General features: G+C 40.4%; 1 protein-coding gene across 9 annotated transcripts in view; it reads left to right on the top strand.

Moving 5' to 3' along the window:
- PTPRA (protein tyrosine phosphatase receptor type A) overlaps positions 1–26428 on the top strand; it is a 114745-nt gene that overhangs the window by 76275 nt on the left and 12042 nt on the right. For 8 of the 9 annotated variants that reach the window (XM_039863887.1, XM_039863892.1, XM_039863889.1 and 5 more), the window contains 10 exons: positions 2022–2106; positions 3441–3514; positions 3724–3860; positions 15556–15646; positions 16573–16649; positions 19339–19375; positions 22986–23083; positions 24271–24390; positions 25141–25307; positions 25798–25933. In XM_039863887.1, the coding sequence (XP_039719821.1) occupies positions 2022–2106; positions 3441–3514; positions 3724–3860; positions 15556–15646; positions 16573–16649; positions 19339–19375; positions 22986–23083; positions 24271–24390; positions 25141–25307; positions 25798–25933 (1022 nt within the window). Of the gene's footprint in view, positions 1–2021; positions 2107–3440; positions 3515–3723; positions 3861–11167; positions 11262–15555; positions 15647–16572; positions 16650–19338; positions 19376–22985; positions 23084–24270; positions 24391–25140; positions 25308–25797; positions 25934–26428 lie in introns of all 9 variants that reach the window. The other variant, XM_039863893.1, reaches the window with a different exon arrangement.

The following is a 26428-nucleotide window of genomic DNA, read 5'->3' as shown; positions in this document are numbered from 1 at the left end:
CCACATGGTATTCCTTTTCTCTGTCCTCACCTCAAATAAGGAATTGGTATCTTACTGTCTCCTCTTTTCATCTTTATTTTACTCTATTTAGGCTTTCTCACCATCTACTCAACTGAAGTCATTCTTGAAAAGGTCACCAATAGCTGCCATCTTGTCAAATTCAGTTTCCCTTCTGTCTTCATTCTTCTTAATCTGTCGGTAGTATCTGATTGAGCTGATTACTCCCTCCTTGAAAAATTCTGTTGTTGGCATCTATGAGACCATATTCTGCTAGATTACCTCCCATCTCATGACCGCTGCTTATGAGTCATTTAGTTAGCTGATCTTTTAAAAGAATGTAAATCTAGTTATTTCTCTCCACTGTTCATAGCCATTCAATCACATAGTGTTTCCCATCACATCCAGAATTAAATCCACACTCATTACCATGGCCTACAAAGCACTAAGTCCTCTGGCTCCTGCCTACCTCTCTAGCCACATCTTGTACCAAAACTGGCCTTTGTGCTATTTCTTGAACCTGCCAAGCTCCTTAAGAGCTATTATACTTGCTGTTCCCTGTGCCTAGAAAGCTCTTTGCCCAGATCTTTGCATGGTTCACTTCTTCACATTATTTAGATCTCTAGTCAATGTAATCACATCTGACCTTTCCAAAAGAAAGTAGCCGACCAATGCCCTCCCCAACCCATCACTCTCCAATCCCCTACCATAGTAACTTGTCCCTGTCTAAAATTGTGTTTACTTGTTTATGAACAGTGTCTCCTCTTCCCCCAGAATGTAGGTTCTCTATCACTTGTTTGCTTGATCACTTTTCTATTCCCAGGGTCTAGAACAGTGGCATATAATTGCTGGTCCATAAATATTTGAATGCATGCTGCTAAGAGGTTTAATCAGATGAGGATGGGAATGTTTCCATTGGATTTGGAAATATGCCATTCGTTGATGTCCTTGATGAGCAGTGTAAATGGAACACTGAGAGTAGGAGCCAGAACAAGAAACCTGGAAGTAAAGAATTAGAGAAAATGACTGTTTTATAAGACAGCTGTTGTGAGAAGTTAACTGTGAGGAGACATGGGTCTATTGGTCACTGGAGAAAGTGTAAATGAGGCCAAGAAGACAGGTCCTTGTGGTGACAGTAATGGACGTAATCCAATCCAGAGCGTATGTGACAGGATTGATTCTCACATGGGAGGGACATGTCCTCCCTTTTAGCAGGATAGAAAAATGGTGAAGATAGTTTCAAACTCAGTTTGGTTGTGTAGTTCGTGGAGGGAGAATGAGAATAAAGGAGGGTGAGTCAGCACCTGGTCAGCTGCCATGAGAAAGGAGGCTAAGTAAGTATTGGTTGGAAAGGAAGCCAAGGTCCTATGGCATAGAAATCCAAGGGCCTACCTTCTAATATATCTCTAAGCCAGATGTTGCCGTAGTTGGGGTCCTGGTAGAAGGACCCCTGGTGACTGTAGAAAGAGGTAGAAAAGAGTACTCAGCATTTTTTGGAAACATAGTGTTAAGGATCTAATAATGTCTCCTTGTTTTAATCAGAAACAGTGTTCTCTGTGCCAGAAACCATTCGGGTTTATGATAGGAAAATTATCCTTTTTCTTTCCTCTCTCATCTTCCTCTAGATGGAGCCCATCGAGGCTGGGAGAGAATACATTGTTAGCTCTGCACACCTAGCTTGCCATCAGGATTGGACATGTTCATGCTTTCAGATATTTGAGTATTTTTTATGTGCTAAGCACTGTTTTAGATTCTATAACAATAAACAAAACAACATCTCTGCCTTCAAAGAGCTTTTATTCTAATGCAAGAAGACAGAGTAAACAAATGTATAATAAGTCAGGGATTGGGTAGCAGTGGGAGGTGTTCTATCTTTCAGTCTCTCACTCACTCTGTCTATGTCCTGCCATCTACAGAAGCATTGAATGAGCCCTTCTTCCTCGTCTGGGTGTTTCCCTGAGCAGCCAACTTGACCCCTCCATTGCACACAATGGTAATGACATGTTTTGTTCTCTCGATTTCAGATGAGACGCCAATTATTGCAGTGATGGTGGCCCTGTCCTCTCTGCTAGTGATCGTGTTTATTATCATAGTTCTGTACATGTTAAGGTGAGCATGTGAATTAATGCTTCTCCGTTCTTTTGGACTCCATTTTAATAACCCAGGATCTCAAGTCCACACAATCTAGAAGACAATAGGATAAAAACAGTGAATAGATAGAGAAGAGGAATGACTCATGGTCATGCTTCGAGGATTAAAATTCCACTTAGAAATAGTTTAAAAGCTTTACATAGTCTTCCTCAAAACTCAGCCCCTCCCTTTTGCTTCCATCTGTCCTAAGTCCAGCCCCACAACTCGAGTTCAGCCTAAAGCCCAGGATGGTGGTTTGGAGGTTGAGGGAAAAAGCCAGTGTGTGTTGTTACTGATGGGTGTTTAAGATCTTCAGATCTAGCCCTGTTGAAGCGACTCCTAAAAGGGCCCCGGTGGAGATTATGTGCTCAGTAAAGGCCTACTTGATTTCTAGTTGGGGGTTTGTCCCCATACCCCTCAGTAAAGGCCTACTTGATTTCTAGTTGAGGGTTTGTCCTATCCTTGGCACGCTGAACTAAACCATGTGAGTTACAGGGTTCCGCCTTCTGACTTTCTTTCAAAGTCTTCTAATAGTACTACTCAAACAGGTAACAAAAGCAAAAAAGAGAAACCCAAGGGAGAAAAGAGGGAAGTGTATTTGTTCTCTTCCTGCTGAAGTTACTACTGTAATTGGATTTAATTCTGCCCTTATTTTTGGCTTAAGCTGCTCTGTCTGTGCTCCATCTGTTTTTCTGCAGGGATAAAGAGAGGGGAACTTTGTGTACCCCTGTAATTTGTCATGTGTCTCCACCATTCTTCAAGAGACTGTGGCCAGACTGGTGCCCACCCAGTCTGAAGCTCTGGACTTCTCCGTGTTGGACTGGGTTTCCCAGATTGTACCAGGATTTTTGTTGCTATGGATATTCTTAACCTCCCCACCCTACCCCTCAACACACACACACACACACACACACACACACACACACTCTCTCTCTCTCTCTCTCTCTGTGTGTGTGTGTGTGTGTGTGTGTGTGTGTGTGTGTGTGTGTGTGTGTGTATTTTACCCACTTATCTCTTCTCCAGCTGGTAGAGCTGTGATCTCTGGTGAGTCATGGAACCAGAGCTGCACAGAGCCACACAAGTTAGAATATACTGTTGGTGATAACTGGGTTGGAGTCAGTATACTGAGGTTGAGCAGGAGTACCATGCAATGGAGCTGCCTGCCTCACCATGTGTAAGACCAGTCTCTAAAAGAGCCTGTTTATTTGGTAAAGGAGATTTAAAGAGACCGAATTGATAAGTGGAAGAACAAAGTTGATTGGTCTCTTCTGCTTCTGTGCTTAGTTTTTTCACTTTGAACATTTTCTCATTAGGTTTAAGAAATACAAGCAAGCTGGGAGCCATTCCAATTCTTTCCGCTTATCCAATGGCCGCACTGAGGACGTGGGTAAGGCACCCATTAATAGCATGAGGAACCTTCATGGAGAAGAAAATAGGAAATTAGTGGTTTCCCTACCCTAAAAGGAAAAAAAAAAAGACTTGAAAACAGCCTTAGTTCTTGGAGGCTGGGTCCATGAGCTGGAATCCCTAATTTAGTCTCCAGAGGAGGGCTGGTCCCCAGGGCACCTGACCAACCTTCCCCCTTGTGCACTGCAGAACCCCAGAGCGTGCCACTTCTGGCCAGATCCCCAAGCACCAACAGGAAGTATCCGCCCCTGCCTGTGGACAAGCTGGAAGAGGAGATTAACCGGAGAATGGCTGATGACAATAAGCTCTTCAGAGAGGAATTCAACGTGAGTTCTTTGCTAAGACTGGTGTGTCAGCAGGGAGGAAGGCAGACCTAATGTCTTGGGGGTAGAAAACAGGTTTCTGATGGGTTAAGAGGTGAGGAAATTTTTACCAAGTTCATCTGATTCCTATCCTTATGTGATTATGGGTAGGAAATGAAGAAAGATTTGCCTCACCTCCCTCATCTACCCATCCACCTATCCATTCATCATCGCATCTGTTACTTTGTTTAATAAATACTTATTAAGTATCTAATATGTGCTAGGTGCCAGGGATTTGCTGGGGAGCAAAAACAGATCCAGTCCCTACACTCAAAGAACTCGCTAACTAGTGGGGAAACCCCCATAAACAAGAACAAAAGTAACTAGGTTTAAAAGAGCAATTTAGTACAGGAAGGACTACTGCTTAGTGGTAGGAGCCTATATTAACAGGTGGCATTTTAGAGTCTGGCACAGGGATCCCAAAGTGTATTAAGTAGACAGTTGGAGTAGTCCAGCATGGAAAATGAGGACCATGGCAAACTGCAAAGCAAAGGCCTCATTTTGAGACTTTAGATTTATATTTTTTATAACTCCCTCAAGGAAGCAGACATGTTTGTGAATTTTTCAATTCATGATTTTAGCCCTCCAGTTCTGATCCTAGGTCAGAACTTCCTTGAAGAAATGTTTTCATTGAAACCTAATCATAGGTGAGGACATTGGAGAAAGGGGGATGGGGAAGATTTCAGGCACTGGAAATAGCAGGAGCAAACTGTTAGGAGTAAAAGTGGATGAGGGAAGGGCACATTCAGAAAATAAAGAAGGGCTATGTGTGGCCAAAGGGTAGAGACTCAAGAGAGTAGTAAGCGATGAAACTGTGGAAGAAGATTAGGCCAGACTGTAGACTTGTATATTGTCATGAGAGAAGTTGAACCATAGATCAACCAGATTGTATTTTGAAAAGGTGACTGGCTGCTATACAGAGAATGGCCCACAGGGAGGCCAGAATAAATACAGGGAATACAGATAAGGGCTGCAACAACTGTTGGTACCAGAAGGGCTGATAGATTGACTTAAGGTGGTCATAATTAGAGAGGAATGGATTTGAGGACACACAGGAACAGTTCCAGAGGTGGGAGATTTATTAACATGAGCATTGTAAAACACTCAGTCTCCAAACCTTTCCACTTAGCCATGTGTCAACTTCGTCTCTTAGGCTGGCTCCCCTCTTGATGCCAAAATGGCTGCCCCAGTTCTAGGCACCACCTAGAGGTTTAAAAAGGTCCAGTGGAAAAAGGATGACTCTTTATTTCTGGAGACTTTCTTTGTTACATGCTCTGTTTTAAGCAGGGGAGAAATGGGCTTACTGCAACTGGCTGAGACCAGTTCAGATTACTCCTATATCACAGGAGTAGGTGGACAGCCCCACAGAATGGAAGCTCTACTAGCAAGGAGGAAAGGAAGAACAGTTATTGTGTGAATGGATCACCACCATATCTGCTCCACCAATGAAGAGTTTAGGGGAGCAGAGAGTGATGGGGTCATATTTGTACTCTGAGAAAATCACTGGCTACAATGTAGAGAATAGATGGGTGGGAGGCAAGAATTAATGGAATAACTTGGATCCTTTTTTCTGGCTGTTAGAAAAATAGCACTATTTAATGTTCATTATTGATTGAGAACATTTACCTCATCCCACAAGTTATCACCCCAGTTTCAGCACCATAGCTAGGTCTCCCATAGGCACTACTGTTTTACAGTCTGTAGTGCCAACTGCTTCCAGCTAATGGGGAATGAGCAGAAGAATCATAATGTAAAATCTTAGGATTTGGGGACAAGACCAAGATTTTGTCAGCAAGATTATGTTCCTCGCTTAGCGTTGGGCTCTGGTAGGTTCTACTAACACAAATTTCTGTGTGGCCAAAATCAGCTGGAGAGCCTTTTCTTTTAATATCACTCAATAAATGAGTTAGAATAGGACACCAGCATGTGGTGTATGCTGTCTCCAAAATCAAAAACGGCCCAGCAAATATTGCTCCTCCTTCTTAGCAGAGGGGATGGGGGGACTAAGGAACAGCAACTTGTGCTTTATGTTAGAGGGGAAATGTCACAGTCCTTTGACTTTCAGAAAACTTGACTGAGGTGGCAGGCCGCTATATTTTTATTTTTATGCCTAGCATGTACATCTCTAAGATACATAACATCCTGCTCTTCAGGTCCTGTCAGCTTGATGTCATAAGCATAGTTGTCAGGATAATGTCCTTTGAAACAGTGAGACAAAATCCCAGTGAATTAGATCACAGCAGAGAGAGGTCAAAATGACTTATCACTGAGGCTATTCCTGCCATGAGAAAGGAAATTGCTTCATGTAGTCTTTGCGCACCATAAAAGAAAAAAAAAATGCACCTGCCTCATTGATAGAAGTATTCCAGGTACCAGGGGTTAAATTAATTTATAGGAAGGATAGTATCTGGAAAAGCAACTGCAAATCTACAGCTGCACGTGTTTCATCTATTATAATCCACTGACATTCTTAAAAGCTGTCAGTCTTTTGGGCTAGTCTGTTAGTAGCTTGCCTGGGGGTAATAGGAAGCATCAGAATAGCTAATAACTAATAGTTGAAAATTCACTTTATGCCATCACCAAATTTAGACATTTAAATAGATTATCTCATTGTTATTCTGCAGCTTAAGTTTTCTATAGCATTTAGGATCTCTGTGATTTACCTAGGGACTTAGCCCTTGATAAAGAGAGATTACTGCTCCAGCAACTTGCATTTGCTCTTGCTACTGTAACAGTCCTTATCCATAGGATTCTTTTGGGACCAATGCAGGTATTCAGCCACTGGCTGTAAATAGCTATTCAACCATACTCTGCGAAAAAAGGTTCCTAACATGAGGCCAGTTCAGGCCAAAGCTCCTTCCATCAACTGGCCTGTAAAGGCTGCATTCTAACTGGCATAAAATAGTGGCTTTCTGAGTTCCCAGGAATTAGTTAGCTCAAGACCAGAACCCAGTAGACTCCAAAAGGTGTATTTCCATTTACACAGTGGAGTTACCATGGTAAATAGCTGCAGATTCTTAGGGGAAGATGAGGAGAAATGTTCATGGCATATGAGTGTTGATGTGCTGTGGCAGGATTTTTCCTTACATGTGCCTATCATTGAAAGGTTCCGGGTCTGTGAACTGATTAGGCCTGGAAGTTGGGTGAGAAGGGGCCCTTTCTCTAGCATGGTGGTCTAGTCAGGCCCTCTCAACTGACCTGGGCTGGCTGCTTTCCATTTCTGTTATTGGGAGCTTCACAGTGAGTAATCTACAACGAGAGATGTCTGAGTCCTGGTGACTGTGGCCTCTGAGGTTCCTTCCATCTCAGTAAGGTCAGGAATCCCATTTTGAAGTCAGTCCTTTCCACCAGCATCTCACTCTGGTAAAGACAGTAAAGCACTTCTGAAAGATTCCAGTGCTTTCCTCACCAGTGTGTACACCCTCTAGCAAGGCACATGTTGTAGATCCCATCAGGGGCATGGTGAGGGTATCAGTAGAAAGATTGAGCCTGTTGGATCCTATGTAATACTGATCTCCTCTACTTTGTGCCAAGGACTTCTTGGCTTTTCATCATTACCTAGCTGAACTCAGCATTCAGTCCAGATTTCCACTGGCCAACCTAACCCACCATTAGAACTGTGGCCAGTTTCCTGAGCTGCTGCACTAACTGCAAAAGTTAGGTTAACTGTACCATAACTACAGATTTGGCCTTATCTAAAAATTATGCTCTCCCATCCTTTTTCAGTGATTTTTGATTATCCAACTCAGTGAACTCCTTCAGTTTATTCTATTAGCTCTTTGCTTTTCTACCTTGTTTATATATTTTACCCTCCAGATAGTGTTACACGTGCATTCTGATTATCCTTGAGCAATGAGAGCTGGATAGTGGAGTAATTTTCACATGAAAGCAAGATGCATAGAGAACATGACAGATTTTTAAAATTGGCTTTCTCTAACTCCTCTGTTTCCTTTCAGCATCATTTCAGTTGTCTCACCTAAGGCCCTATCTTTCACATGAGCAACCCAGGAAAGATGTGATTTCTGTTGGCCTTAACTAACATTCAGCAACCAGCAAAATTCTGAGAAGTTAATTCTGAGATTTGGTTCAGCACAATACATAGCACAGTCATAGAAAGGCTGTGAGCCCTTGCCCTGTTTTTGGAGATGAACATTTGATGTTGGAGCTGGGCTTTTTCTTGTTTTGTTATTTAGTATTATCAGAAGTAATCATACTTCTTGGTTTCAACATTTCTCTTCTTTTTAGTGGGACTCCCCTACCCCTATACCACTAGCTAAAACACATTTCAGGTGATTACAGCAATAACTGAAGCAACTATTGTACCGTTTGAACTATGAGTAGCTCGCTCTTTCCTATCCTGAAAATTGATTAGCAGTTCCTTTCCCTTTATCTGTACACAGTAATCAAGTTGACCATCCACATTTCCTCCATCAGTCTCTCAACTACAATCCACTTTCTGATACTAATGCTAAGTCAGGTAAAGTCTTTTATTTAAAAACAAGGAAGTCAACTTAATTAAGCACAGAAAACCGTTAATTGGGGAGAGACACTGAGGAAACAGGCAGAATCAAAAGATGAGGTAGACTCCCAACCTTTGGGCAGAGCATGCCCTGTTCTGGTGGCTCTGAGGCCCTCTTGGGAAGCCTCTGTTTTTTTCAGGGTTTCAAAATCCTGGAAAAGAGAATCTGGTTGGCACTGTACGGGTCAGGTGTGACTGTGTTAGCATCAGTCAGCCTTGGCAAAAAAGAAGACAAATAACACATGGGGCAAACACACCAATTTGTGTCTACTATCATAGAATAATACTTTTATAATCATGGAGTGAGGAGGGTCTTTCTAAGCAAAACACAAGATTCAGAAGCCAGAATGGAGTGGATTGAAAGATAATAAATAAAATGTTAAATGTCTCTATGAAAAATGGCACCATAAAAAAATGGCCAACTGGGAGAAGCTATTTGCTACAAGTAGAGAGAATTTTCCATAAAACATAAAGAGTTTCTACAAAGCTGCGAGGAAAAAGTAAACATTGCTGTAGCAAAATTGGCAATTTACAGAAAAAAAACAAATACTCTAAATATGAAAAAAAGGCTCAACTATATCTAGTAATCAGGGAAATTCAGATTAAAAGTAACCATTATTTCGGGCCTATTAGATATGGAAATTTTAAAATATTGATATCAAGTATGAGCAAAGGTATGAGGATACAGATACTGTTGTACACAGGTAGGAGGAGTTTAAATTGACATAGCATCAAAAGGATGATTTGACAGTATCAACCAAATTTTAAATGCATGTGCTATCTGACCTGACTTCTGGGACTCTGACAGAAAACCAAATATGTATTTGTGCAAGGATGTTCATTACAGCATTATTTATAATAGCAAAGAAAATAAAATGAAGAGTAGATATCTGTTTCTTAGTAAAATGGCTAAATGATTTCTTAAATCTATTATGAAATTCTATACTATCATTAAAATAAAAATGACATAAATCTCCAAGTCATACTGTTATAGGAGAAAACATTGCAGAGAACTATACATTGTATAAGCCCCCCTTTTGAAAAAGAAAGAACTATGTATATCTGTGTGTGAGTGTGTTAATGCATTTTTTAAAGTATGGACCTATTTTGGGGTGGCAGGGATAGAATATAGGAGAGACATGATAGAGAATTTTCTCTTCTGAATTATTTGGCTTTCTTTTACAATAAGCATATTCTTTTTGTAACTTTTTTTAAAGCAGAGAGATTTTTTTTAATATGGTAAATAAGCTAATGGAGCTTAGCTTTATAATGAATATATAGCATATAGAATAAAGAGTTGATGTCCCCAGCTTAAACTGTGCCAGAAATCTTGTGTTCAGGTCTCTGTGAAAAGGAATAACACTGAATGAGAAGTTCTGGAGAAAAAATGGACCGTGGAGGTGAACAGCTGAAGGGACAGTAGACAAAAGGACAAGACAACTGTCTTCAGATATTTGAAAAGCTCTAAGGAAAGTGTGTAGCATCTTTATGAAACCTCACCATAGTTGAACTTTACATGCAATGGCTTTCATCCTTGAATTATAAGTTGGAACTTTTTATTGACCAGCATTTGTCTTAGAAGGAAGCATTGAATTTCTTTAAAAGAAACATTTTGAAAAGCCACTTACTGAGGTCCCTAAAGCATGTTCAAGGTTTAAAAAAAAAGAAAAAAGATTTAGTTAGCTCCTGAGAGGAAGAGGCTGGGAGTGGGGAGTGGTAGGGAGAGAGAAGGGAGACACTGAGATGGGGTCCATGAGACGTTTAGAATCTGTGCATTGCGAGATGTGACACTCCCCTGCTCAGGACACTACATCTTTAGTAGAGACAGCTTAATTCTTAGATTTCCAGATGAAGAAGTATGTGTGTATAATCTGGTGACAGGACTGTGCGGCGTCTGAGTGAGGCAGAGGCAAAAAAGCGTCTACATTGATGAGTTGTCTCTAAACAAATTAATCAGAGCCAAAGCGCTATAAGAATTAGCAGGCACTGCATCAAGAGCTTTGGAATTAAACAGTGCAGGGAATTCGAGGTTCAAGGTTTCCAAGGGGGAGAGAAGGCACCAGCTGACATTTGGGTTTTACACTAGTCAGTACAAGGGAAATAACAAAAGCAATGGTGTATCTGGGCATTAGGTCCTTCTAAACAGAGCTGTTCCAAGATGAGATGAACTGCTTTGGAAAGTAGTAGATTCCTCATCACAGCAATATATTCAGGCACTGGTGACTATTAGGTAAGAGAATTTAAAAGAGCATTTAAAAGTTAATAAATGAGATTCAGTACTGTGCTGGAGATCTTAGCATAGTGAGGCAAGAAAAGAAATGAAAGGAATTAAGGATTGGAAAGGAAGAGACAAAATATTTTTCACAGAGGAGAATATTGTCCTCAGAAATAAAAGTTTCACCAAATAAATTATTAGAATTAGTAAGTTATTTTAGCAAGGTTGATAGATACATAAAGAGCATTAAAAATTAATGCATTTCTATGCATAAGCCACATTAGACTCTAAGAATAATTTTTTAAAGGTGGCCATTTACAATAGCATCCAAAATGTAAAGTGCCTAGGAATAAATTTAACAAAATATTTACAAAATTCTTGGAGGAAATTATAAAAATGTTTGAAGATATTAAAGAAAAAAGCCTAAATTAGTGAAGAGATGAGATCAATGGATTAAAAGGCTCAATATTGTAAAGATGTCAATTCTCCCCAAACTGATATGTAGATTCAATGCAATTCCAATAAAAATCCCAACAGGTTTTTTGTGGAACTTGACAAGCTGATTCTAAAATTTATATGGAGGAGAAAAGATTCAAGAATAGCCAAGACATTCCTGAAGAAGAAGAACAAGGTGAGGAGACCTGCCTTACCAGATATAAAGAGTTATTATAAAATTTAGTAATTAAGACAGTTTTGTATTGGCAGTGGGATAGATGGATTGACCATTGGAATAAAATAGAGAGCCCAAAAGCAGATTTATATATAAATGGAAGCCCGTTTATGAAAGAAATGCTGTTGTAGTTTTGGTGGGGGAAAGGATGGTCTTTACAATAAATATGCTGGGACAAATGGGTAACCCTCTGAGAATAAATTAAATTCAGTCCTTGTCTCATAACAGACAAAAATCAATCTCAGTTGGTGTTCATACTGAAATTTAAAGGATAAAATGATGAAACGTAGGGACAATAATATAGGAAAATATACTTACAATCTCATAGTAGAAAAGGATTGTTAAGACTTAAAATGTCGATAAATGGAAAGATTAATCAACTACATTAAAATGCAAAACTTCCTGTTCATAAATAGATACTATAAAGAAAATGAAAGGACAGGCTACAAACTTGGTAAAAAAATATTTGTGACACTTATAACTGATGAGTTATAAATATCTAGAATATATAAAGAACTCGTACAAATTAATAATGGGGAAAATGCTTGACTAGGTACTTCACAGAAGAGGAAACCCTGTTGACCAGTAAACTGGAAAGATGGTGAACCTCATTAATAATCAGAGAAATGTAAATTAAACCTACATTTGATACATTTAAAATTTGACACTAGCAAATGTTGATGAAGATACAGAACAACAAGAACACTTTACATTGCTGATGGGAGTGTAAATTGGTACAACTACTTTGAAAAACAATTTGGCCTTATCTGGTAAAGTTACAAATACTCATACCTAAAATTCTTGCACATGTATATGAGGAAACACATACCAAAGTAGAATTGTGAACTGTAAACAACCCAAATATTCATCAGTAGTAGAATGGATAAATAAATGTTGGTATGGCTCAAAATGGAACACTACAAAATAATTAAAGTGAATGAACTTTGGCCATGTGGAACAACTTGGATGAATCTTCAGAACATAATTTTGGGCCAAAAAAAACCCAAATTACCACTTGATTATAATTCCATTTTTATAAGAAAATAGCCTGAATAAAAATATATTGTTTCAGTATACAGGATGTATGGGGTACAAATAACTTAAAGCAAGATGATGATAAACACAAAATTCCAGGTTTACTAATGAGAGAAGAAGAAAGAGTATATGATGAGGGTAGGGGCCAAAGAGAACTTCTAAATTAAATTGTGTGGATATACTTTTTTAATAAATATAAAAATTGAGAAGAAAAAAAAATGGCATAGATGATAGAGATTCTGTTCATCCCTCTGGCGACCAAATCGAAGTTGTGATGGAAACAAGGAGCAGCAGCAAGGAAAAATTGCCTGGGATCTAGAGGAACAAGCCATACAACTAGGGAGAAGTCCAAGAAAGCACCCTGCAATGGCAGAAGAAAACAATTTAAAAACTTAAAAATAAATAATATTTTTGCTGGAAAAAAATTGAAAAACAATTTTTTAAAAAACTAACATTTTTAGTAAATGACTTAGTACATAGCCTTGCTCCCAGTAAAGGCTTAAGCAAGGGATGAAATGGTCTTTGATGCCACCTAGTGTTTTAGAGAATTTAACATCTTACAGCCTGGTTTGACTACTTCCTAGCTCTGCAGGCCAGGTTTTTCAGAGCAGAAACTAAAAGGAGTAAGATTTCCCTTGTTTTCATCCCTGACATTGGCTCTTCGGTCTGACTCATTATGACCCTTTGTATCTAGCATCGTAAGGCAGGCCCTTCTCTTTGGACAAACAATGGCTCCTTTTTCTTCATAACTTTCCTTTTAAGAGCCTTAGCCTGGCTGGAGACCTAGGTTTTTTTTCATTATGACTGGGGAACTAAGGATGCTGATAAGACTATGAGATGTGGTCGTTGTTATTACTGACCCTGAGGACTGTTTTCAGGCGTCTTGCTGTCACTCCCTCTGTTCTACATCATTTTAAACATGGAATGTGGAGAGAAAGTAATGCCTCTGGATTGTTGCGAGGACTTTAAAAACTTATATCTCATCCTACTCTGTATCAGGGTGGAAACCTGTGGAAATCTAGCTTATCTGGGTGAAGAGAAGGCAAACTATGGAGGAATTGGGGAATTTCAATCTTAAGTGGAATCTCTATTCCGTGTGCAAGAGCCCAGCCCAGGATGCTCTTTTTTTCCCTTTGTGTATTTGGCAGCATAGAGTCTAAGGAAATTGCCTCTTAGTAAAATAACATGCAGAACCCTCCAGGGTTTTAACCGTGAAAGGAAAATCTCTTAAGTAAGTGAAGGCAGGTGGACTATGAGACCCTGACTCCCTTTTTCTTAGAATTTTTTTACTTTAATCTCTCCTACCACTGTCTTACTGGTTCCCAGGAAATATGTCTGCTCCTTTCTTTTAAAGCTCTTACTTCCATCTGACAAAATTGGTTCCTTTTAGATTAGCATTTCCTTTATTTAATCATATATTTTGATTATCAAAGCTAAAACCCTAGAAGTCATCTTTTATTCCTGTCTTTCTTTCTTCAGTCTACCTTTCCTTCATTCCATCTCTAAATCTAGTAACTCTAACTCTAAAATATTTCTCAAATGCATCTATTTCCTTATACCATCATCTTTCCATTCTTGCCTTCCAGTCCATTTTCCACTTAACAGCCAGAGTGATTCTTTATCATGTACATTGGATTGTAGTTATAACAACTTGAATGGTTTACTTGTGCATTTAAAATAAAATTAAAGCTCCCTCTTTAAGGACCTATGTGGAAATGTGTGAATTAACTTTGCCAAACTCATCTCCTCCCACCTCCTCTTGCCACCCCCACCAACCACACTTTCTACATAACATGCTCACTAACCTTTCAGCTCTTCACACAAGCCAACCCTACTCCTGCCTCTGGGTCATCACAGTCATTCTTCTCTGCCTGGAATAACTGTTCTCCATACTCATCCTTCCTCATAGAGACCTATCCTTCAGTCTAAATTTGGGTATGCTTTCTCTAATAGCATTTTGTTCTTTCATTGCATTTATCAGGTGTAATAATTTCTTTTTTTTTTTTGATGTCTTTCACCCACAAGTTTGTATTCTTTAGAGCAAGAACTGTGTAAATGATTGATTCACCATTATTTGCTCAGTATCTAGCCCAGCACCTAATAGGTACACAATATATATTTGTCGAATGAATGAATGAATGAAAAATAATACATGAACCGTAATTTACTTAACTCTTCCCCTACTGCTGAATACTAAGGTTGTTTTCAATTTGGAGTCATTCTAAATAATGATGAAGTAAATAATTTGAACATAGAGGTTTTTACCCTTTTAGGCTAGATTCTCAGAAGTGGATTTGCTAGGTCAGAGGGTATGAATATTTTTAAGACTCATAAAACATATTTCCAAATCACTTATCAGAAAGATTGCCTAGATTGGAATTTTAAACTGTTCCTCTTTTGCTTTCTTAGTTTTGAATATATGGAACATATAAGAAGAAAGCAGTTCAGATAATAAGGTTTAGTTTCCCACTCCTATAAAATTATTAAATGCTTATTCTCTGGCAGGTATTAGTGTCCCGGTCTTACAGATGAGGAAACTTGAGCCTAGAACATTTAACAGATTTACTCAAGTTCACACAATTCACACTATCTCATGTCAAGTCATTTATGCTTACTCACATACCTACTTAATATACATTTGCTCCAAAACTGCTGCAGTCAATGTCACCTCACCCAAATCCTCTGCTTCCTAACTGCTAAATCCATATAAATGTCTGCCCTCTCACCCACCTGCCTATCCTTGCTTCTTTGCCACATAATACTAGAAGCTGGGCTCCCATATCCCTTGTCAGGGCCCTAGAGAGGACCTAACTCAGCTAACCATTCAGAACCCTCCCGTGCGGTTCAGAACTCTGAGATGCATCTCATCTTTACGTGGTGGTTAGCATAGGGATGAATGGCTCATCCCTTCAGTTGTGTCCCCACTCTTGTTTAGAAGGGTGACCCAGCATTGTAACAGGCTCCTAACCATATAGTAATCATATAAAGAGCATGCTGAGCTTATAGTAATAGGAAGGATATTCTGCCCCCTGGGGATTCTTGGTGATAAACTCTAGGAAGCTTGCAAGCTGTTTAGAGAAGAGGTGTACTCTCTATTAGGCTTTAAATATTCACCTGGACCCATCTCTCCCCCAACCCCATGTCAGGGTTTGGTGTAATAGTTTGCGTGTTAGATGTTTATCCCTGTTAATAATTCCTCTAATTGCTCTTAACCTTTCAGGCTCTTCCTGCTTGTCCTATCCAGGCCACCTGTGAAGCTGCCTCCAAAGAGGAAAATAAGGAAAAAAATCGATATGTAAACATCTTGCCTTGTGAGTATTTGTAGGGTTTCTTGGGATGTAATCTGAAACTGCATTTGTGGCCAGTTTTTCTGAGGCTGGAAAGAATCTTGCAATGATTATAGGAGGGTTGATAATAAGAGTAGGGTCAAGCCTTTGGTCAAGGTGAAATTGCCTTTATGTCTCCCAGGGCAACCCTAGGTGTTCACTAAGTCAGCTGGGGTTCTTGACCAGGTTTTACTGTGGCAGGCTTAAAGTTCTAGGAGATTAAGGAAGCAATTTTACTAGGACTGGATAGAAAGTGGATTGTTATAATTTTTTTGTAGTGCTCATTGCAAAGAAATTCCAATACAGAGTTCTCTTTATAACCCCTTCCCAGAGTTAGCCATTACTAATCAGTTGGTCTATAACTTAATGAACATTTTTCTAGGCCAGTGATCTCCAGAATGTGATATGAGCAAAATATTTGAACTTTGCTTTATTTTTATAATTGCATTTATATATATAATTCATTCCTTAAAAATATATGTATATTTTTGGATGCATAACTTGTTAGAGACCACTATACTAGGCATTTACAGATACTTATGGTCTTATTTGTGTATGAATGTATATGTAGGATATTTTTTAAAAATATGATTGGTATACTATATACAGTACTCTGACTTTTTTTCTTTTAACAATATATGTTGGCAATTCGTCTGTTGAGAAACAGAAATATTCTCTTTTTATCAGCTGCTTACTATTCCATATTATGGGTATACGTTAATTTATTCAACTAGTCTTCTAATGATGGTTGAGATGTGTCCAATTTTTGCTTTTGTAAGTAGTGCTGCAATGACATTCATACATGTGTTTCTCTATACACATAGGTACAGCTATTTCATCTGGCTTGGTTGCATTAAGACAAATAAATAAAATTGGATTCAACTGAAGTATTAATTATTGTTTTTTTCTAGATGACCACTCTAGAGTCCATCTGACACCAGTTGAAGGAGTTCCAGATTCGGATTACATCAATGCTTCATTCATCAATGTAAGAAACTCAAGCTTTTCTCATTATTGCCTTGAGCAGTTATTGGCTGCCATCTACTGGCTCCTTCCCAGCTACACATCAGGAGGAATACTTGTCATTTCAAGGTTTCCCTGAGGAGTCTAATTTTTTTAAGTGATTGAAAAAAAAATTTTTAAGATCAAGTAGATAGTTTAAAATGTATTCTTATGTTTACCCTGTCATCATTTCCAAATGTTTCCCATGTAGTAATCTGAATCTAAACGTGACTTTTTTTTAAGAGTCAGTGAATCTTTTATTGAGCTTATTCCTAAAACTAAGAGCAAAAGTAGGCCTTGCCATCTGTAGTAGTAAAAATAATGGGGAGTGGGGCAAGAGTATCTGATACCAGCTAAGTCTGGTTCATGCCTACCATGAACCAAGGCCTGAGGGAAGAAGTGAAACTGAGAGGAGGTTTTTAGGGGTGATTTAGAGCATGTTTATAGAGATGGTACGAGAGATTTGAGTATGTTTTATAGGGTGTGGGAATGGAGTTAGTAGAGAAAGAGTTTGAAGAGATGGGTGGGGAGCACGCAAGAGCACATGCACATGCACACTAGCAAAAACAAGCCTAACTACTGAAGCAGGATGCATGAGGGGAAGAATACTGATGGAATTTGTATACCCATGTTCAGACTAGCATTAATTATAGTAGTCAAAAGGTGGATGCTACCCAGGTGTCCACTAACAAATGAGTGGCTAAGCAAAATATGATATAAACATACAATGGAATAATTTAGCCTTAAAAAGGAAGGAAATTCTGACATACACTGCAACATGGATGAATCTTGAAGACATTGTGCTAAGTAAAATAACCCCCAGCTTCTGCCAAGCACACTGAGCAAGAGGTACTCACGAATGAGATAGAAGAAGACCAGCGTCTCAGAGGGCATGGAGGAAGCATTTGGTGGTCGGCAGGGTTAAGTACAGATGGGAGATACACTGGGATGGACTTGGAGTATAGGGGCAGACCATGTCCTTTGCCAAAGCAAATTGAGGCCATTTGTCATAGAATGCCAGTTACACTTACCAAACCCTTGTTTCCCTAGCTTTATTGAGATATAGTTTATATAACAAAAATACATCCATTGAAAGTATAGAATTCAGTGATTTTTTTTTTATTGAGTTTACCAAGTTATGCTGCCATCACCCTAATTGTTTTAGAACATTTTTAACAACTTTATCAAGATGTAATTCATATACCATAATTTTCACCCATTTAAAGTTTATAGTTCAATGGTTTTTAGAATATTCACAGATATGTCCAACTATCACCAGTCAATTTTTTAACTGTAGTTACCACCTAAAGTCAGTTGAGATTTGACTTTCAAAATCCAAAGACGTCTCAGTAACCAGGGAGCCACATTTCATCAATATAACACAAGGAAAATCAGTATTTTGCTTCATTCTAGTTATACTTACTGGTTAAGCAGTGTCGCCATATCACTATATAGGCATGCTTTCATGGAGGACATATGGCACACTCTTGGTAAAGAGAGGGCAGGAAGTACTTTGGGGCTGGCCCTCAAGCTATTTCATGGCCCACATTCTCCAGGGAGAATTTAGCAGTGACTTCTCATGGAGTATGGATATGACGTGGCTTAACATACTCTAAGAGCTTCTCAGTTTTAATTACAGGTTTAGTACTAAAGCAGAATGCAGCATCCTGAATTAAAGCTTTCTCAGTTTCCATCTTCTAATGATTAAAAACATTTGCAGAAACTTAAATTCTTCTTCTTAGGAAAAATTTTAACAAGCTTTCTATTGCTGACTCTTAATATACTCATCTCCAGGCCTAAAGCTTTCTCCTGTGCTGAGAGGCAACCTTGCCCTGCCCTTGTTTGAACTGGAATAGAAGTTGGCCCCTCCTTTATTCTGCCACTGCCTTGCAGACTTGTATTTCACATTATCACCTTGGTGTGACCTGTTGTTCCATCTTTGAATCTGCCTCTCTCATTGCCCCTCTTACTGCTGTCAGAGCTGGCAGAGGGTGATTTTACTCCTAAACCAAATGATTTTTCACTTACCTAGGACTTCTCTTATATACACTACATTTAAACAATGAGGTCGAGAAGATAAATGACTAAATAAAGACTGAAAACGGAAGTTACTTCCAGCTTTTCAGAGGCTCTTTATCTATTAAGTGGCATACCCAGGCTCCTTTGCTTCTTCTCCCAATTGTCTGTAGTAGAGAACCCTATTGTCAGACATGGGGAGCTGATCCACCATACCCACAGGCTATTCCCAGAAAGTTTTGCACCTAGGTAAAGCATCATCAAGAAGATAACCCTTTTGCCTTCCTAGTGTGGTCCCAGCTTCATCCCTGGAACCACCACATTGTTTCTGCCTGGGAGAGTTCTTACCCATTAACACTAAGCCCCAGATTGTCAGCCCCTGTGAAAGCAGTAGAAACAGGCTATAGCCTAATATTTGGTATTTAGATATTCTTCATTAATAATTCACTTTGAGAAGACTACCGAGATCATGTAATCTTTGTAGTCTTTGATTCCTACTATCCAAAGCTAATCTCTTAGAAATTTCTAGAATGGAAATCTTTGTTAATTTCCTGGACCTTTTCACAAAGAAGGCTTTGTTAACTAGTTGGGAGTCTGGAGAAGTTCATTCCAATCCATTTTTGACTTTTACTTTCTTTTTCTCTTCACCTTCTTCCCAGGGCTACCAAGAAAAGAATAAATTCATTGCTGCACAAGGTAAAGTAATGATATTTTTCTACTCTTGGTCCTGACTATGAGTTCATAGTGGGTTTAGGTTATTTCTTCCAAATGATAAGTAGATTAATCATAATACAATAGCCTTTCTGTAATTATTACTATCTGAAATAAATGTAATCTGCCTTGCAAGTATATAACTAAGAGCCTTCATCTTGATGACTTAGTATCCAGGGGCCCCTTAAAAGAAGTCCTTTTGTAAATGTCCAAAAAAAAAAAACTGAAGAAGGCTACATGCACACACACCAAAAAAACAAACAAACAAACAAAAACACCATGGTTTAATGAGGCCCTCTATCTTGGAGACCTTTGGGAACATTGGGTTCTAGCCAGGTTGCTGTGAGTTAGAATCTGGAATCAGTCTCCAGAGAGACTGTGAGGCTCTCTCACAGGGTCCAGGCTGGCTTATCTTCTCCCCCAGTTCATGGGCCTGAGCTCCACTACTATTCACAGATAAGTGGTCTAGGAATCCTCACAGCAGGGACCCAGTGCCATGGTCCTGCACACATTTCTACACCCTGCTGTTCTAACAAGTGCCATCACTCTTGGAAGCCTAGCAAAATATTTTGATGTTTGCAGTTTATGATCCATCTGAGGCCATTTTTGGCCTCCATCACTCAATAAATAATTATTGACCATCTATTATGTGCCAGACATTGGCCTAAATGATGAGGATATGTAGGGGAATAAAGCAGGATATGGTCTCTGCTTTTTTTGGAGCCTTTAGTTGGTAGAGGACAATTTACAGCAAAATTAACAGAAATTTTGGTAAATGTCTGTGCTCTTCTGTATAGTAACCAATAGCCACATGCAGCTATTTTAAATTAAAATTTTAATTAAAGTTAAATAAAACTTAAAATTCAGTTTCTCATTTGTACTAGTCACATTTTAAGGCTCAATAGCTACACATGGCTAGAGGCTACCATAGTAAGGCAGGTATAAAACATTTCCATCATTACAGAAAGTTCTGTTAGGCAATACTATGTAGACATAAAATAGAGATGGGATGTAAAATAGAGATTGACATAAAGTAAGTTGGGAAAAGCCTCAGATCCTCCCTACCCTTGCAATCTCCCACTGGGGCCGGCTATTGCCTAGCCAGGTTCCACTTTCCCGCTTCTGTAGCCATCTGTCAATTCAGATACATCCTCTGAGGCCCAGTTCGGCTACCACCTACTCAGTGATGATTTTGGCACCAGAAACCATGTATAATCTCTTCCTCTTGTTATTTGTCATGGGGCTCTGTTGATGCTAAAATATTTAATATAGTACGTTTGCCCGTAGCTTTCTGGTGGACCTTTTCTCAGATTCCTAAACCCTTGAACCGCTCAGTACTTCACGCTCCTTAAAACTCTCCTTCATTATTTTCTGACACTCAGTTATCTTGATTTTTCTCACTTTTCTAAACATTTCTTCTCTGGCTCTTATTCTTCATTCTGCCCCTTAAATGTAGCCTCTCCCCAAATGTATAGATGACTGCTTCCTTGAAACTCTATCTCTGTCTTTCATGGAACCATTTTTTTCTCAATTCTCCTGCCTCTCCATCTGCTTCTCCTTAGTCTCCTTCCCAGGCTTTTTATTCTGTCTGAACTTGAATAATGCTGAGGATCCCCAGCATTCTCTGTCTGACCCCTTCTTTTTTCTGTGTTCTCTTAAAGAGACCTCATCTAAGAACCTACCTGTGTTTGACTGGCTGCTGCCTCTCTTGAGCTCCTAAGCCACATTTGCAAACTACTTTTGTACCTGTCCACCTGAATACCCCCATATACTCTTTAAATTTAACATCAGAAATTAAAACATGACTTTTCCTTAATCCCCAAACTGCCTTCTTCCTGTATTCTCTGGCCATTACCGTGATTGGAATGTAATCTAACCTAATCAAGACAGATTTGGGATTATCCAGATCTCTTTTCTGTCCCTTAATCTAAATATGACTAGTCCTCTCGTTTCTATCTCCAGAATCTGTCTTCTCTGACACACTGCCTTACTCTTATCTTTTCTTCCAGTTCTGTTGTAGTAGCCTACTGACTGATCCCTCTATACCTCACCCTTGCTTCCTGCATTTCTTCCACCAGAATGGCCTTTCTCAATGCAAAACGTTTGGCAGGATTCTCATGAAAATTCTGTAATGATTTTCCATTACTTATAGGACAAGGCTTTCTTAGCCTGGCCTCCACCCCTTTAGATTCTGGTGCCTTAACTATTTTTCCAGCTCCACATTCTACCACTTCATGCACTCTACTCAGTGACCTTACTGAACTCCATACATCCTGGACATCTCGTGTTCTTTCTTGCTGCTAGCCCCCTACACCTCTGCCTGCAGTGCCTCTTCTCTCTATGCCCCCTTTCTAAACTCCCATCTACCTGATATACCCAACATGTGGCTTAAATGTCACCCCCTCTGGGAGGTTTTTCCTGAGATCCGTAGATCTTTCTGGCATGTGTCCACTTATATCATTGTTTTTAATACTTTTTTTTTTTTAACCAAATAGAATATAGAATTTTAAAAAAAGTCAAAAGATATTATAAGGCTTATAAAAACAGTTCTCCCCCTCTTTCTCCTTTACTTTTTTAGCCTAATGCAACCATTTTTATCTATTGACTTCTTATGGTAGCTAATTATTTAATCCTCATAAACTACCTCATACTTAGAGAAACATTCATACACATGTCCCTTTTTCCGTCTCCTAGTAGAGTTAAATTATAATTTGGGGTTAAGATTACATTTGTTATTTACATTATTATTACTATACCAATATTTTTCACAGCTGAAGTACATAATATTGTATGTTTGGGGGGGTACAGGTTTTGCTTTTACTCTTTTCCAAGAGTTAATAATTGCCCCTTTCTCCTATTCACTTAGTTTTATGTATACCTAGCACTAATTTTCCCCCCAAAACTCCTCTCTGGAAGTATATGTTTTTTCTCAGTACCTTCAGACACGCAAGGTTTAGTTTTGTTTGTTTGTTTTTTTTATCTTGAGATCCTTTTTTCTTCAGTTCCATTCTGGATTGGTTGCTCCCTAGCCCCTTCACCAACACCCTGGGAATTTCTTTAGTCTCCCTCCTTTGTTAGATCCCATCTCTTTCTCTTTGCTCCTTCATTTTTGTTTAGAAATCTTCTAGTGGCTTTCTGGGGAAGACTGTGTGGGAGATTAATTTTAAATTCCACATGAGCAAGTCACCCAGCCTCTCTGTGGCTGATGACACCTACCTCAGAGCGTGGTGGGAAGGAGTAAATGAGATATAAAGCACTTAGCTCACTATCTGGCCCCTAATGTGGTATTCACTGAGCAGTCATGATTTCTAATCCTCAACTGAAATATCCTTGGGAGACATTGTTCATGTTCTCTTTATATTTTGGCAGCCTCACACCCCCACTTTCTATTGAAGTGCCTGGCACATACATGACGAATACATGGGAAATGTTTAGTTAGCAGGTGGGTAGATGGATAGATATATTGGATATTTGGATATTTAGCTGAGGACATGTGGGCATAGGCTTCTAAAAGTCAAGAATGAATGTTCCAGATTTCCCAATATCTTTCTTCTCCTTGCTTGTGTGTTCTCACTTTTGCTATTGGCTGCTTTAGGACCAAAAGAAGAAACAGTGAATGATTTCTGGAGGATGATCTGGGAACAAAACACAGCCACCATCGTCATGGTGACTAACCTGAAGGAGAGAAAGGAGGTGAGTGGAGAAATTGGATAGGAAGGCCCCTGATACAGCAGACATGACCAGCAGAGATACTGCTCTGCTGGAACTCTGTGTTTGAGCCTAGGCTGTTCAGCCTTTATGGCTCCTGTGCTAGTCATTCATGCAGACAGAACTCAAGCAGATGTGCCTACCAGACTTTACTATGTCCTAGAGACCTCCAAAGAACCTTAGGGGTGCCAAGGGCATGTTCTCTGTATCTGATAGTCAGACAACTCACCCTGGTTCCATAGAACCTGGAAGAAAAAACTTGGGCGCATTGGTCAAGGAAACACCACAGAAGGGCTTTTCTTCCCTGGCTTCTCTAGCCCCTCATTCTCTTGCTTTCCTATCTCTCCTTCTGAGTCAGCAGAGGGAGCTTATGAACTGAGACCCTGCAGGTGCAAGGGAATCTGAGGCCCTGGACTGATCTTGCAGGCAGCCTCTGACTGGTTCTTTTCTTTTTGTGGATGTCAAGTCCATGCCTGGCCAGTTCCATTACTGGGTCACAGCCAACACCAGTCCTGAATCCTGGATCAAGATCAGACCCCAGAAAGGAATCTTTCTATTAATTCATAATTCATGGCAGTTTATCTCCAGATAGCCCTTGAGTCCCTTTGATCTACATACACTGGGTTGTTGGGTGTATTGATTAGCAGCTCCACAGTGCTTAGGGGAGATGGCACTAGGGTTGGACTTTAGGTTCGTTTTCCTTTAATGAGACCTCTGTCTTGGAAGCTGTCCAAGGACCAGGCACCAGAAGAGACCTTGGGCCTCTTGTGGTAGGTTTACAGTCTATGTCAGTCCACCCTGGTGGCCTCCTCATAGCAAGTTTCAGGGATTCACTCAGGCTCGCCTATAGAGTATGCTCTGGGATATTGTGGAAGTGCAGATTTTGTAGGTAAAATGCCTTCCAATTTGCCCTGAACTAAGTGAATGGGGATGAAAAGAGCGAGAACTATGGGGCTGGGGCTGTGCACGAGTTAAGAGATTGTGCTAAACAGGATGAAAGGTGAGGAACTTGAAAAAAGAGCAGATAAATAAGTTTGTAGTTGACTGAAGTGAGAGAAGAGGCTTTTGGGGGACTCTAGTGTGGGCTCTTGTGGTCCTTTCCTTTCATGCCCTTTACATCTGCCAGGGATGGGAGATCTGAAGTCAGCAGATGCATGTCTATTCCTTTCTAGTGTAAGTGTGCTCAGTACTGGCCAGACCAAGGCTGCTGGACATATGGGAATATCCGTGTGTCGGTAGAGGATGTGACCGTCCTGGTGGACTACACAGTGCGAAAGTTCTGCATTCAACAGGTACTATCTCCTACCTCCTTTCTCAGTTCTCACTTAGGATCTGCTGATCATGAAAGGGCAGAACAGCATGGGCCATCCTCCTTTTTACTCAAAGTGGTCAGGAAAGCTGAGTGTGTGGTGTGTTTGGACTCTGAAACCAGAGATCTGGGCTCCCAGGGAACTTCATTGTTAAAGCTGATGGAGGAACATTTTCATGAGTAGGAGAAACAGCATTATTAAGATGGAATTCGATCATCTTAGATATGAACCAAATACATCAGTAAGCGATATAATCTTCTGGATACTTGACTCACTTCTCTTTCATTGTTACTCCAAAGGCTCCTGACATCAAGGATGTGGTAGGCCCAGCTCTTGGCCCTCCAGAGTGATTCTGGAGACTTGAGCAAATCACCATTGGTTGAGACAGTGTAGTGCTGTGAAAAGGGGCTTACCAAGAGTCAGGAGACCTGCATTTTAGTTCTCACCTTGCCATTTACTAGTTCTGAGACCTTGAACAGGTCATTTAACACCTCTGAGTTTTGCATCCATGTCTGTAGACTGAGAATAATAGTAATATCCCTGCCTACTCCATGGGGTTCCTGGGAAGATTCTTTGTTCATTGTTAAAACTTTCTTGGGTACACTTTCACTTCCCCATTGTCACTGACAACCACAGCTGGCCCTGGCCCCTAAGCCTTATCCTTTCTCCCCTGGTGCTGCCCCACCCACCCCAGGGTATCGGGCCAACATACTGGATCTCCTCACTTCACAGGTGGGCGACGTGACCAACAGAAAGCCACAGCGCCTCATCACTCAGTTCCACTTTACCAGCTGGCCAGACTTTGGGGTGCCTTTCACCCCGATCGGCATGCTGAAGTTCCTCAAGAAGGTGAAGGCCTGTAACCCTCAGTATGCAGGGGCCATCGTGGTCCACTGCAGGTCAGTGTGGCCTGACCCTTGGCTTCTCACTCATACCACATTTTGTTCCTATGGCCAAAGCGGGGGAAAGCACAGGAGCCCTGACTGAGGAGGCTGGAATAGAGCAGATGAGCTGCAGCAGCCAAAGAGACCCCTCAAGTTTTGGTGCTGGGTGGAGAGCACTGTAGGAAAGATAAAAGGGTAGTCCCCTCCAAATTTGGGGGTGGGGAGACCACTGTTATGAATCCAGAAAGCTAGATTGAGTGCTTCCTTGTGTATTGGGAGCCTTCTGACCCCTCTAGGTGTCAGGGTTGCCTGATCCTGATAGCTAGAGATAAGGAGTTCAGGGTATAGTGGGGTTTGTTAGTTCCACAAGAGTCTGAGCTCTGCCCCATTCAGATTTAGAATTTAGAGGCTTGAAGAAAGAGCCCTAGCCTCTGCTGCCCCCTCCCTCTATGCTCCCACAAAGCCTGCTGGCCATCCCAGTAACACCTCTGCTCTCTGGCTATAGTGCGGGTGTAGGGCGGACAGGTACCTTTGTCGTCATTGATGCCATGCTGGACATGATGCATACAGAGCGGAAGGTGGACGTGTACGGCTTTGTGAGCAGGATCCGGGCACAGCGCTGCCAAATGGTGCAAACAGACGTGAGTGATTTGTGGGTGAAGCAATGGTGGGGCATTCCAAAATCAAAACATCTGCCTGCCTCATGAATTACTCAGCCTCCCAGGTTATTGTAAATGATTATGATTAGTGTGATGATTGGCCCTTATAAATTATGTATTAAAAAAGACGTAGAACACAGGAGATTGTGCTAGGTGAATCAGGAAGGCACATGTCATTTGCACTAGGCTCTAAGGATAAAAACAGGTCCTGAAGGAAGCAGGCATGCAAGCACCTGAGACAACCAGTGCTATAGAGTTCTGATGCAACTCAGCCATGTGCAGGAGCAGGAGTTGAAATCAGCTCTGTGGTTTGGGCACAGGGTTCAAAGGGTACAGCACTGGAGGCAGACTGGCACTGGTTTTTTGTGTCACCAGATTCTTGGCAGCCCCCTCAGATTGTTGAATCTGTGCTCTCAGAATGAGTAGGCGTTGGATTGGTCCTCTCCAGGCTTCTACTCCAGTAAGGTGCCGGAGAAG

Source organism: Pteropus medius, unplaced genomic scaffold (assembly GCF_902729225.1).
Source record: "Pteropus medius unplaced genomic scaffold, Ma_sr-lr_union100, whole genome shotgun sequence".
NCBI lineage: Eukaryota > Metazoa > Chordata > Mammalia > Chiroptera > Pteropodidae > Pteropus > Pteropus medius.
The sequence above is the reverse complement of the archived record's forward strand: the minus strand, read 5'-3'. Positions and strand labels throughout refer to the sequence as shown.